At 50.6% G+C, this 13,809-nt stretch overlaps 1 protein-coding gene across 2 annotated transcripts; it reads right to left on the bottom strand.

The window, feature by feature from the left end:
* Positions 1 to 3,545: 3,545 nt before the first annotated feature.
* On the bottom strand, positions 3,546 to 11,713 carry C3H2orf72 (chromosome 3 C2orf72 homolog). Of its 2 annotated transcripts, none has more exons than XM_047544206.1 (3): positions 10,835 to 11,713; positions 7,888 to 8,001; positions 3,546 to 4,913 (listed from the first exon to the last, which is right to left on the bottom strand). In XM_047544206.1, exons 1-3 carry the CDS (start codon positions 11,442 to 11,444, stop codon positions 4,777 to 4,779), a joined length of 861 nt encoding a protein of 286 aa, XP_047400162.1. In that variant the 5' UTR covers positions 11,445 to 11,713; the 3' UTR covers positions 3,546 to 4,776. The 2 variants fall into 2 exon arrangements, with proteins under 2 accessions (XP_047400162.1, XP_047400163.1); XM_047544207.1 differs by having other exon boundaries at positions 7,888 to 7,998.
* Positions 11,714 to 13,809: the final 2,096 nt, after the last annotated feature.

Genomic DNA, 13,809 nt, shown 5'->3' with positions numbered 1-13,809 from the left:
GCTGTTTCGTGTACAAAATGCCTACCACGTATTTTTAGAGTGAACGCCATTTATTCATCGGGTCAGAAAAAAGCAGCCGGTGACACGGGCTTCCCACGGCGTGCCTGGTCGGGGAGAAACGTCCTCACGGCTGAGAGCGGTCAGGGTAGAGGCTGAGGCAGAAACGGGTCCGTGAGGCTTGGGAGGAACTAGGTTCTCCTCGGTGTCTAGGAGGGCCGCTCCCATCTCAGGCACCTCGAAGACTGCCCTGCACAGGAAGCTCCTGGGTACCTTGCCAGGGTCTGGGGCGGCCAGCAAACTGGGCAAGTAGGAAGCGGGGTTGGGGGGCAGTTGCCCTGTTACAGCTTTCTAGCGTTTTCTCCGTTTCCTAGTGTGGGGTGAACACTTAACATATGCTAGTGCAATGGAAGAATTGAATTCTAAATTTAATTTTAAATAAATTTTAATTAGTGGAAATTGGCCAGATAATCAATTCTGTTACTGAAAAACCGTTAAGTATATCTGGAACAATTTGAGGATGTGAATATATTTACAACTGCATATTTAATGAAGTCTAAACACAGATCAAGTATAGCTGATGAAAATTTAATATCTGAATTGGGCTCTAAATGTAAAATTCTCACAGGATTTAAAGCATTAGCATGCAAAAATAATGCAAAATGCCTCATTAATAATTCACAGTCGAAGTACCATTTTGGGTAAAATAAAATACACCATTAAAATGAATGTTACTTTTTTTCCCCTTTTTCAAATGTAGCTACTAGAAAATGAACAGCTACATATCAGCCTTGCCAGAGATCTCGCTCAGCCCCACTCCTCTGGATGACGGGTTGGCAGTGACAGCCCAGGAGCCCCAGTTGGCCCCAGTGAGGCCTGGCTCTCAGCCTGCTCCACGGTCTTGCCTGATCTCTGGAGCCACTGGACAAGGCCAGATCAGGTGACAGAGGCTGAAAGGAAGACCCATTCTTTTCCAGGAGCAAAAGGCTGGCAGTGACCATCCTGACAGCCAGTTTTGGAGGCAGCAACACAACAGGTCAGTAGGGCGAGGTTTGTCTGGGGCTAGAAACACCTGGCTCTGAGTTCTCATTAACCAGGTAGGAAGGGAAAAACTCAGGGTTACAAGATAACTAGTTTCTCCAACCTGGATTCGAAATGAAGCCTTGGTCACAGCACTGTGCTAAGCACCCGCTCTCCAGCATAGGTACACAATCCCCACTTAAGCCTTAGAACCTGGCTCCTTCCTGAGAATCTGAGTTTCATCTGTCAAGGCTCTGGAAGTCCTATGTCTGCATTTCAGGCAGGAGTCCCAACTGGGACTGGGGAGCTCAGGAAGGAAGCCAGACAAAATTCCCACCTTTACCAAAGTCACGATCCCACAGCGGCCCCTGGGTCCAGCCCCACTAGGGACCAGATTACCCTGCACTCTTCTCCCTACCTCCCACCCCTTTGAGATTCCTGGTACCCTGTGAACCACGGCATGACCCAGTGGGGTCTTCTGTGGCTCTGCTCCCAATTAGGCAGCCCTAAGTATAACCGTACAGAGGACTAGGGCTCAGGGGCTGAAGGCATGTGTGTAGGATCCTGGTTGACCACTCTGCACTGTGCCCTACCCCACCGCCCAAATTCCAAGGTCACACAAGTGGCAGGTTGCCTGGCCAGATTCCACTTCAGTCCCAATCCTTGATCCATTAACACAAAAAAGCAGGCCAGAGGGTTTATGCAGCCCTGGTACAGATACCAGCCAGCTTCCTCCACTAGCTCATTATGCTGGCTGAGTTTGCCACACAAACAGGACAAAGTCCAGACCTCCTGACCATAGGCAGTAAACCCTGCAGAGTCACTGTGCTGCACTTTAAAGCTTCCAAGTTTACATTGTCATTAAGTTTTCCAATGAGGTTTGGTCCTTGGTTCTAGCCTGGAGTAAGTGACTCATTTACATGATGGGTTGGGGGCTTCAGCTCTTGACCTTGAAGTTTTTGCTTTGACAACTGAGAGACTCCTCATGGAGACAAACGCTTTGAAAGAAGAGAAACTAACATGAATATTACAAAGGTTTCTCTGAGACTCAGTTAAAGTTGGTTTAGTTCTGGTTAAACACACACGTGTACACAAATGCAAAACCTCTGTATATTGCTATCTCTGAAAAAAAAAATCCCTTTTTAAATATTTACTTCTACTTTCCAGCTACATATTTCCCAATTCGTCATTAGGTCTATGGAGCTGTCACCAAGACCGGGTCGCTTTCAGGCCACCAACTATTAGAGAGGCTTTGGCCATTTGCTCAAATCTCCTGCTCCCAGGGGCCTGTGAGGAACACACTATGAGAACAAAGGGAAGATTCACTCCGTTTTGATTAGACACCAGTGAGGTACTGTTTGGTTTTATTAGAAACATGGAATTATCCATTCAAGTCAGAAGCAGCAAACCATTGCCACATTTAGAGATTAGTACCAGAAAGCCCAGACTCTGGCTTGGCTGGTGGACCCTTACCCATGGCTCCTAGGAACCAGTGTCTCTGGCCTCCCACAAGCCCACTTGAACCTTCATGCTTCTTAAGTCCTTCAGGGAAGAGACCCACCATGAAGATCATCCCATTTAGCACCAAACTATTCTGTCTACCAGGAAACAGCACTGAGACTGTCCCTTCAAGTATGGTGCACATGACAGCCACATCTAAAGGGAGCAGAGATGGATCCCAGTTCAGTTTTATTTGGGAGGAAGCACCCAAATCCCAGAAAACAAATACCTTTTCTCAACTATTCAAAAAGTAATGAAAAAATAATGTACAAAACACCTTTGAGCCAGACTGCAAACTCAAATGCTCACCTAAACCAGCACCAGGCAGGTGTTAGGGGAAAGAAGTGCAGTGGGGGATAGGATGGGTGGGAAGGGTAGGGAGAGGGGATCACAGCAAACTGGGAATGAAGTCATGCCCCACATCCACCTAGAAAACTATATATATTTTTTTATGTGCAATCTCCCAAGTTTCAAATATTGGCAACAAATACAAAAGATTTTTAAACTGTGGAACTTCTGCCTTAGACAAATTGCTAACTTAAAACAAACCCCCTTCCTCCACCAGATAAAATTCCAACCAAATTATTATAAAGAGATCAAGAAGAAATAGAAAAATATAGCAGCTTCAAATAGACCAGTCTCCCCAGTTAAAAGTAAAATCAATGAATCAAAATTCCTTGAGTTCATGCTTGTGTAAAGGATGCCAGCTGGATCTATCTACTGGGGAGACAATCCTGCATTATTAAAATGATATCACTGCCACCAAGGCCCAAGTAAGATGTCTTGCCAGACCTCACACCATCCCCTGAGGCCAGGAAGGGGTAGGACTAGCTCCCTGTTATGGGGAAAAAATTGAGGCACAGAGTAGGGAGGGACCTTCCTTAACATCACAGAGCCCCTCGGCGAGAGGTTTCCGGTTCTACGATTTGGCACCATCACAGAGAGAGCTGAAATAACAACTGGAAGGTCAGCAGCGCTTGCAGGGTGCGAGCCAAAGAGCAGGCACGACTGTCTGCTGAGCAAATCTCGCAGGAACCAGTGGGCGTGGCCACTTCCCTCGGGGCTTCCCACCGGGGAAATCAGGAGCTGCCCTCCTGGTCGGTTCTGAAGACTGGATTTCTCTAGGGCTCAAAGAAGACAAGGGAGGGATGCCGAGCTGCCTGAGTGAACGCGTGGCCTTGCCGGCTCTGCAGGGAACATCTCCCTGCTGACTCACAGACTTGGAGGAAAGCTTCAAGAATCTCAGGGCTGAGTCTGCTTTGACCTTGGGATAGGAACTGAGACCTAGAGCAGACGGGAGCATCCCCTGGCCCCGGCCTTCCTCCGGGTGGTGCTGTGGGCAGCTGCCAGCATTCTTACCCTACAGGACTTGGCACAGAAAGTCAATATCAACATGAGAAAGAGAGCAGTCCTTTCTTCTCAGAGGCATGCCGGGCTATTTCTGTCCTGGCCCTGCAACACAGGGACCATCTTGGCTCTGGCCTGACAGGCCCCCAGGGCAACAATGTGGTCTTTATTTCGGCTTGTTCTAAGAGCCAAAGTCCCAAGAAGCCTGACCCTCCCTGGGGGACTCTTCCTAGAATTTGACAGGGAAAAGGGACTGGTTCCTGCAGTTTCTCAAAGGAGTCACAGTATTGAGTGAACCAATTCTTTGCTGTGGAGACTCTCCTGCACATTGCAGGATTCCCACTAAGTGCCTCGGGTGCCCCACAGTCAGTGACCCACCCCAACACACACGTTTCCAATGCTGCCTGGAGGGGCTGCCCGGAGGGGCAGGTTGAAAGCCAATGGGCTGGCAGCCCCTCATACATTTGAAAAACAGAAGTCCCAGAGACAAAGTGACACACCCAAGTCACGGCCTGCATCTGATGACATCTGGTCCAGAGTTCCTTCCAGTTGCACTCTCATGCTTGTGCCCAGTGTACTGCACACACCCTGGGGTGCCACAGTTCTGTAGAGCCTTAGGGAGCCACCTGTCTCCACAGCTTGGAGTAACTGAGGCACAGTGAGCTAAAATAACCTTCCTGTGATCACAGAGTGAGCCAATGATCAGTGGGGAGTCAGTCCCAAGGGACAGGTTTCCCAGGCCCTGCTTGTCTTAGCGAGTCCTGCTACCTCGCTGGCAACAGTGAATGTGACAGCCCCCTAATAGCAGGGTCTTCACAGTCACCACGAGGCAAGGTCGACCTGGGGACTCTGTGAGAAGGGCCAGGCCTCAGGGTGTAGGTCAGAACCAGGGGCAGTCCAAGGGTCCAGCTTTCATCTGGCTTCTCCAGTGGGCTCAGGGGGCGTGTGAACAACTCCACAGGCTTTGGACCCTCTCCCACGCTCTTCACAGTCTCCGTTGGGAAATATGGCTGTCAGTGCCAGTTCCTCCTCGGAGTTCTGGAAGTTCTCTGGAACACAGAAGGAACGACCCATCAGAAGACAGAGTTCATGAGTCCGTAAGCAAGGACTGAAAGGGAGGAAGTTGCCCTAGTGAGCGTCTACTTTCAAAAGCCAAACGAAATACAGATCAAAACCCTTAAAAATGCACAGGCCCTTTGACCCAGCAGTTCACTTCCAGGATCTTATCCTGAGGAAACCATCAGGAATGATTAGTGGAACTGCTACAGCCGCCTTGCTTCCAGGCTAGGGAGGAAGCAACACTGAGGACGGCCCCGCAGAGAGCAGGGGAACTCCCAGGCTTTGTGGGGTTCCCTGAGCTCCTGGATCAACCGACTCTGAAGCCAACTCCACCTCCAGACGGTCCTTCAGGTGGGATAATGAGTTCCTCTACAGCTTACGCTGTTTTGAGCCACGGTTCTTAGCCTGTGTCTGAAAGCATCCTGATTCTGATTCAGTGACTCAGTGATTTTGGATTCAGCAAAGGGACAGGGAGAGGAAACTATGGCTCACACACAGGGTGAGATTTGGCATTAGAAATGACACACAAGGTTCCATAGAACTAAACACACTTGAATGAGCACAGTAAATTAGGGAAACTGGGATGTGATCTGTGGGTTAGGCAATGTCCGTATCTCCCTCGTGATACTGCACTTCAATTTTGTAAGCTGTTACCACGGGGGACACTGTGTGAAATGTACACAGGCTCCCTTTCTCGCTTCTTACAATTGCATGTTAATGGGTTGGGGATATAGCTCAGTTGGTAGCGTGCCTGCCTCACAGGCACAAGGCCCTGGGTTCAATCCCCAGCACCGCAAAAAAAAAAAAAAAAAAAAATTGCATGTTAATCTACAACCATCTTAAAGAAGATAAAAGATGTTACTGACAATGGAGTCGTAGTGTTACTGATGAAAAAAAAACAGATTCCAAAAGAGCATGTATAAATGTATGTTAAGTATAAGATCTTATATTTGTCATTCTTACTATAAATGTATGTACAGTTGGCTCTCTATACCCTTGGGTTTCACATCCAGATTCAATGAGCTTTAAAAAAATTTCATCTGTACTGCACGTGTACAGATTTTTTCTTGTCATATCGACTAAACAACACAGTATAACATTTATTTACATAGCATTATATGTTATAGGGATTATAAATAATCTTAGAGATGATTTAAAGTGTACAGTAGGGGTGCTGGGGAGATAGCTCAGTCAGTAGAGTGCTTGCGTTGCAAGCACAAGTCCCTGGGTTTGATCCCCAGCACAGTAAAAATAAATAAATAAATTAATTAATTAATTAAAGTATATAGCAGGGAGCTTGGGGGTGTGGCTCAGTGGTAGAGCACTTGTCTATCCTGCATGAGGCCCTGGGTTCTACAAAATAAATAATTAGGTAAATAAAGCATTCAGCAGGATGTACATAGGTTACATGCAAATAATACGTTTTACATAAAGGACTTGAGCATCCACACATTATGGTTTACAGGTGGAGTCCTGGAACCCATCCCCTTCGATACTGAGGGACAACAGTACATAAGCCATAAATGCAATTTTCCTTTTAATACATTGAGTTCTACATGTGATTTGTTATATACTACAGGGAAGGAAGTTATTCAAAATTTATGTACAATGTTAATGACTCCTTTGCTTTATTTTCTCCCTGGTTTTGAGATAGATGCTAGATGATGACCAAAAAGTTAAAGTTAACATTTTTGTAATTGACTATTTTGAATACCTACTGCAATCTGCAGATTAGATATTACTTAGAAGTAAATATTAAAATTTAAATAACACAGAGAGAGAGGGAAAGACAGATGGACAGATTAAAGGAACAGTCTACCCCAACATATTGGTTGTAGTTACCGCTCAGTGATAGAATCAAGTGAAATTTTAGTATTAATTTTTCTTTTTTAAAAAAAAGTTTTTTAAGCTTTCAACTGTGATAGGCCAAATTCTAAGACAGCCCCAAGATCTTGGTCCCTTACACTTGTCGCTCTCATACAAACCCCTCCTTGGGTGTGGGTGGGCTCTGTGAATACAGTGGCAGAGACAGGTGTCGAATAGGAAGCTTCACATGACCAAGGGGATGGTTGAAGCTGTGTGACACCCCCTCATATTGGAAACAAGGGAGTAGCTATTGTTGGGGGGCTGGTGAGAGCGAGAACAAACAGCCCGACTGACAGCAAGTCAGGGGCCTAATTGATGTGTGTCCTTTGAAGTCACCAACTTTTGTGGCGGTTTCTTTTGCAGCAATAGAAGGCTGATATATCAATTATTGCTTGCTTTTTAAAATAGGGGACACAATGTCAGTTTATTTTAAACTACTGTCCATTGTCTTTCCTTGCCCCTCTCCTGTCCCACACTGACCCGTGGGTCCAGGCCACCAGAAGTCCCTCCTAGGGCTATTGCAGTCCCTGCAAGCTGGGCTCCACCTCTGTCCTCCTCTTGCCCCACAATCCAGCCACCTTTTATACTGCCCTTCATCTGGACAGCCCTGCTCAGAAATGACCAGTGGCCAACTGCCCTTGAAGGACACCCGGGGCCCCAGTGTGGTCTAACTCTCCTCTGCGCCTCAGCCTTCACTCTCCTTCTGCGCCTCAACCCTGGGCATTCCGAGGGCTGTCCTCTGCTGAGCACATCATCTGCTGTCAAGCTTCTATGCAGGCTGCCCCCTCTCCAACCTTCCCATTTCTCCTTATAGAAAGACCTCCATTCCTGGCTAATGTCACTCACTCCATGACACTCCCTGGATCCTCAGGGGAGTCTGGCTGCACTGCCCTGTGCTCCTCACCTGCATTACAGACCTCCTCATCCCTCCTTCACCAGGTGACACTCCTGGGGCAAGAGTCCTGCCTGCCCACTGCCTGGAGGGGAGGGCCCTCACTTGGCTCACCCCCTTGCCCACATGTATGCAGCAGGTGCTCCATGGATGCTCTGTTCTTAAGGCCCAACCCTCAGGAAGGTCCAGGAAGCTGAAGCACTCACCCTGAGGAGGGCCTCGGGAGGAGGTGGCATCCTGGTCCTTCCTCTGGCTCCAAGAACCCCAAGAAAAACAAGCCAGCAGTCCTGGGAGGCCGGGTCTCTCCCAAGTTCCTTCTGCTAGAAAGAATACAAAGCCCCAGAGGTCAAGGTCAGAAGGGTCTTGCTTCACAAGACAGGGAGACTTTCTGTTCAGCGAACCAAGAGTCTCAACTGTTACCTGTCCTAGTTTCAACTGTGATCATTTCCTTTCATCCTCACAAATACCCTGTGACGTGGGTACCATGCTAGGAAAACCACAGCAACAAAAACCAACATGAAATTAATTACAATGACAAAGCACCAAAGAGAACACTCACGGGGCAGAAAGGTCTCCCCGATTTTTAGTTCGAACAGTTGCTTAACAGGAATAGATTTAATCTTTTTGGTAATCACATATAAAACAATTAGAATTTGAAACAATGTTGATTCTAGTAGTCTTATTAAGATTAGAGTGCCATCTCAGTTATCTGGAGATCACCTGGGATCCTGAAGCATCTGGAATCAACAGGAAGTGTTTTTTGTTTGTTTGTTTTTTAATAAAAAGATTTGGACCCAGGTGCGATGGCACAAGATTGTAATCCTAGCGATTCAGGAGGCCGAGGCAGGAGGACTGCAAGTTCAAAGCCAGCCTCAGCAACTTAGCGAGGCCCTGTCTCAAGATAAAAAGGGTTGGCAATGTATCTCAGTTGTGAGTGCCCTGAGTTCAATCCCCAGTACTGCAAAACAAATAAATAAACAAAAATAGAAACTAAGAAAATAAAAAGAACTGGGGAAATAGCTCACAAGTAGGGTCACTGGGTTCAACCCCCAATAAAGGGCGGGGGGCGGGGTCTTGGGCTGGAGGTGGAGCTCATTGGTAGAGCACTTCCCCATCATTCTTAAGGCACTGCAAAAATAAAGATTAAAAAAAAAACAAAAACCTGTTTACAGTCTTTCTTCACAGCCTATTCACTCTTTATATCCAGTTCTGACAAGACAGGGTCCTTAGGCTTTCAACCCAAAGGCAGCTGGCTTAGACACTGCACACTGTGCAAAAACGGAACTGACACAGGACAAGAAACTTAAAAAGTAAGGATCGTCCACAGGCAGTGAGGAAAGTAATCCGAAAACTTGTAAGAACCAGATCGTCTGCTCGGAAAACCTGAGTAACCTGGGTCCATTTGGCGTCAGGGTCATAATGCTGCCCGCTGCAATAGCTGCAAAGAAATGGGTGGGCAACAAGTTCTGACTACACCCTGTCCCTTTACTCACTAATGAAAGGCTTCATTTTGTTCGGTGTGTTTTAGGAAAGTAGGAGAGGGTTTAACATAGAAAGGGGCTTTGCAAAGCGTTAAACTTCCAAAAGTGTCATTTACCCCGTATTCTGTATGCCAGGCAGGGGGTCAGGAAAGGAATGCAAGTATGGTTAAACCCACAAGGGAGCGGTGACAGAATCAGGTGATAAGAGTTCGGACAGCAGGAAGGCAAAGGGTTCTGGGATTTCGCTAGTGAACTTGCCAACTGGAGTGCAGTTTTCCAGGAGGGCTTCCTGGAGGAAGAAGTCCAGTTTGAATGGAGAGATGAGATTGGCCAGGCGAAGAGGAGGAGGGGAGAAAGGCTTTTCAGGCCCAGGCAGCAGCCTTGGGTACAAAGCTTAGTAGGCCAGAGCAAGCTCCCATGGGAATGGGAGAGTTCCAGAGACTAAAGGCTAGAAGAATTTTCTAGGCATCAGCTCATTAGGGTGCATAAAATTTGTGTGAATTGCCTTCTTTCCCCCAGAAGAAGAAGGGGCCAAAAAACAATCAGAACAAGGCCCCACGGGAGGCATTTCCCTTTTCACATGCAGCCCAGGGGCCTCAACAGAAAGTGGCTGAGGGTGGGGGTGGGAGGTGGGGTACACTTGGGCTGAGAAGGAGAACGGAGCCCGGGTCAGGCAGGCTAGACTAGCAGGTGGGTTTGTGAGTTTTGTAACATTACAGGAACCAGGTTTCCTGCTGAGAAAGCAAGCTCTCCCGGTGTCTGGCATCTCCCAGTAGCTGGCTAATATCCAACAAGATACCCCAGGAAGCACAACACAGCCTCTCTTGTCTGCATTAACCCTTTAGGAGGTGGAGGCTGCAGGGTTTGGAGGGCTGCCCAAGCTGGATGGGGAGCTGAGTGCAAAGATCTCCCGGTTTTGCCAGACTCAGCATTACTTAATGTCCCCATTTTAACGCCCAAACACTGCAGAGTTCCTGTAAAACCTTGTGAAGCAGGATGGAAGAGATTGAGAATTCTGACCCCTCTGTGGATGGCAGCAGTCCCCGCTGGAAAAAATCCTCACTCCCCTCTCTACACTTTAGGTGCAGGAGGATGGAAAGGAGCCCCCTGCAGTGGGTGTGCAACCTGGGCCGAAACCTGGAAGCACTAGAAATTCCGTGTTTTCAGCTCCTGGCAGCTCCCCCAGCCGACAAGTCCCTTCCCTTCTTCCTACCTCTTCCCCACCGGACTTCCCTGGAGCCTGCTGGTGGCACAGGCCTCTCTTAGAGGTCTCACGCATCCTGGCTGCGCTGAGCCCTGGAGGCTCCGGGCACCCCACGGTCTGCTTCCCCACACGGGTGTCACACCACCCCACTCTTTTTCATCCCAAGGTTTTCCATCCTCATCCCCTGTCCTCATCCCCTCACCAACCCTGCCCAGTCCAACCCTTCTTCCTACCGCCTTCCCGCCTTATGCTTGTCCCGTCACCTTCCTAGTCCCCCGTATCCCGCGAGCCCTCCAGGGCAGACTAGACCTCTTGCCCAGGGCCCGCCCCCCTTTAGCTGCTAGGCTTCTCCCCGCACCCGGTTTACGTGGGTGCACAACAGGGGGTGCCGACCTAAAGGGGTGGACTTGGGGAGCGTCCCAGGCGCCGCCCGCCCACCCGCCCGAGTCCGGCTCCGCGAAGCCTCACCTGGTCGCCCCGGTCCCGCGGCTTGCAGGGCTCTGCAGGCGGCCGCCTGGACAGCCAGGCTGGAGGCCGGGTGGCTGGGGCAGTAGGCGGCTGCCTGCACCGGGCCACCCGCCTGGCGGCCGAACACTGTGCGCAGCAGCGCCTCCAGCAGCCGAAGCCCCGGCGCCACCGCGTCCTCCGGCCCCGCCTCGGCCACCAGCACCCCGACCAGCGCCGCGCCGGCCCGCCGCCGGCCGCGCACGTCCCGCAGCATCTCCCGCAGGCGGCGCCGCGGTTCCCGGGCAGCCAGAGATGACGCGCGGCAAAGCACGAAGACCAGCGGGGAGCGGATGGCGCGCGCCGCCGCCGTCCCCAGCGCCCTCTGCGCCCCGCACGCCGCCCCGGGCCCCGCACCCTCCGGCGCCGCGCAGCCTGGTTTGCGCGCGGCCGGCTCGGGTGGGAACACGGCCCGGGCGAAGTCCCGCAGCAGCGCGCGGCTCTGCTCGCGCTCCCACAGCTCGCCCACCAGCAGCACCTGCCCGCGGCCCCCAGCCGCCTCCACCAGCGCCTGGAAGGGCGGCTCGGCCGGGCTCGCGGGCCGCGCCTCCAGCGCCTCCAGCTCGCGCTCCATGCTCCCTCGCCGCCGCGGCCCGGGCGCACCGCAGCCCGCCTCTCCCGGCCGCAGCGCCGGGTCGGGAGGACACGCCCCCGGGGCCGAGCCCGCCGGACCCCCGGCCCGCAGGCTACCGCTCGGACTCACCCGCCCCCAGCTGGTGCGCGGGGGCGGAGTGGAGGGAGGGGGCTTTCTTCTCCAGCCCTCGGAGGGTGGCTCCTCCCGCAGCCCCCGGACCCACCGAGGGAAACGAGAGTCTTTCGTTCATTCATTCACCTTCCACCCGCCCACCCAGCCAGCCAACAGATACTTACAGGGCACCTACTAGGTGCAGGCTCAGGCAGCCCAGGGTGGAGGAAGAACAAATTATCATGTGAACAAAATTGTCACGTGAACAAGATGAGATCGTTCTAAGACCTGGAGTAGATCGTCGTTTCTGAGGAGTACCCACATGATTTGGGGGCCGGGCCTGGCTCCCTGTGCGGCGCTGGTTTTGGAGTGGAGGTGGAGTGTGCCGAGAAGGGTCAGGGAGGTGGGAGAAAAGACATTTCTGCTATCCAGCTCTTCTTTGGGGGAGAAGAGGCCGCTGGAGGGCCCACTATTTCCATCAATGCTTATTGGGTAGGGGCACAGCCCTAGGCATAGGGTGGAGTGGGAAAGACGGAGTGGGGTAAGGGTGGGGGTGGGTGGGTGCTGAGAACCCAGAAGGCAAACTTGCTCCCTGTTGGGCAGAATCTAGGGGAACAGGAGTGGGACTTCCGTGATGCTCAGATCTGCCTGCGAACTGTGGGTAGACCAGGTCGGAAGCAGGACCGCTGTTTCCTTTCATCCTGAAAGTCTAAGTCAGCTTTGTCCATCAGAACACTGTGATGGTGGAAATGTTTTGTTACCTGCACTGTGCAGGGCAGTAACCACAAGCCACATGTGGCTATTACTGAGCACTTGAAATGAGGCCAGTGCAACAGACTTTTACATGTTATTTAATTTCCATTAAATTTAAATAGCCATGTGTGGCTAGGGCCTAAGGCTTTTTATTTCTTCATCTATTACGAAGTAATACACTGTAGGCCCCTTTGTGTCGGCAACATGTTAATACCCAGCCCTGTCCTTCCCTGTATAACCCTCTTCTAGTTCCCTATAATTATCCTAAAACATTTCCCCAGAAGGGTTTCGTGTGTCCCTAAAACAAATCTTTCTTGAACACCTACTCTTTGCAAGCAGAGGAGATTTGAAGTGTAGAAGCCAGCCCCATATGAAATGTAATCATCCAACAGTTCTTTTAGCCAGCACTTGAAGGGAGGGTCCCGTATCTTTATCAGGGTCCTCATTAATGTGACTTGAATTTTTAAAAATTTATTCCATTGGTGCATTGTAATTATACACAATAGAGGGATTCATTATGCCACATTCATACATACACAGCATTTGTGATTCTCATTCCCCAGTGCCTTTCCTTTGCCTCCCCTCCTCCCTCCCCTTTAATTTACATTCCCTTGGAATCTCTGCTCAAGGCTGAGATCAGGGCCCCGGATTTGGAGTGAGAACCCCTGGGCTGGAGTCAAGGTAGAGTTCCAGCATTCCACCTGTATTAGTTGAGCTACTGCATGCACTGTGCCCAGTGCTGGGGAGGCAACTGTGAACCAGCAAGTTCCTACCCCTGAGAAGCTGCCATTCTAGCAGAGATTGGGGAAGAGTGACAATAAACAAGTAAACACAAATGGCAGCTTCAGATGGACATCAGTGTTATGAAAAAAATACTAATGTCGGACTGACAAGGTGGCAGTCTGTGTGCTGTGTGCCGCCCTGTGCACATACCCTGCCCGTGCTCCAGGAGAAGAGGGAGGTCAATGAGCACTCAGACACTAACATAGAGCAGAAACCCCCACCTATGCTCCATCCCGCTGTCAAAAAGTGGGCTGAGTGAACACCTTACACCTGTGCTCCTGTCTCGGTGGGGAACATGCCCACCCCCACCCCACCATGGCTCTGGAAGGCAGGAAACAGCCACGCCGGCCGTGGATGACAATGTCAGGCTGGGGTTTGAAGCATCGGGTAATGAGACCTGGCAGACCCTTCTCTGTACTTCAAGGTTCAAGAACCCATGGATTCCGGAGGCAGGACTCGGCTCATGAGAAGAACAAGCGGCCAGGGAGAGTGCTCTGTGAAGTTCTCTGAGAGGAACTTGCATAGAGTGGGAGGCGGCCTGCAGGGCAGACAGGTTCACGTGGTAATGCCACAGACAATTCCCACCCATCCCCATTCCCTGAGCTCAGGAGGGAGTCAAGGAAAAAGGCAGGTGTAATTTCTTCAAGGAGTACCCGTTGCTGGCTCTGGTGACTATTATCCAAGGAAACATGAACTCACTTGGAAAAATAATTAGGCC

The sequence above is a fragment of the Sciurus carolinensis genome, chromosome 3 (genome assembly GCF_902686445.1).
Source record: "Sciurus carolinensis chromosome 3, mSciCar1.2, whole genome shotgun sequence".
NCBI classification, from domain to species: domain Eukaryota; kingdom Metazoa; phylum Chordata; class Mammalia; order Rodentia; family Sciuridae; genus Sciurus; species Sciurus carolinensis.
This window is presented reverse-complemented; position numbering and strand designations above follow the sequence as displayed.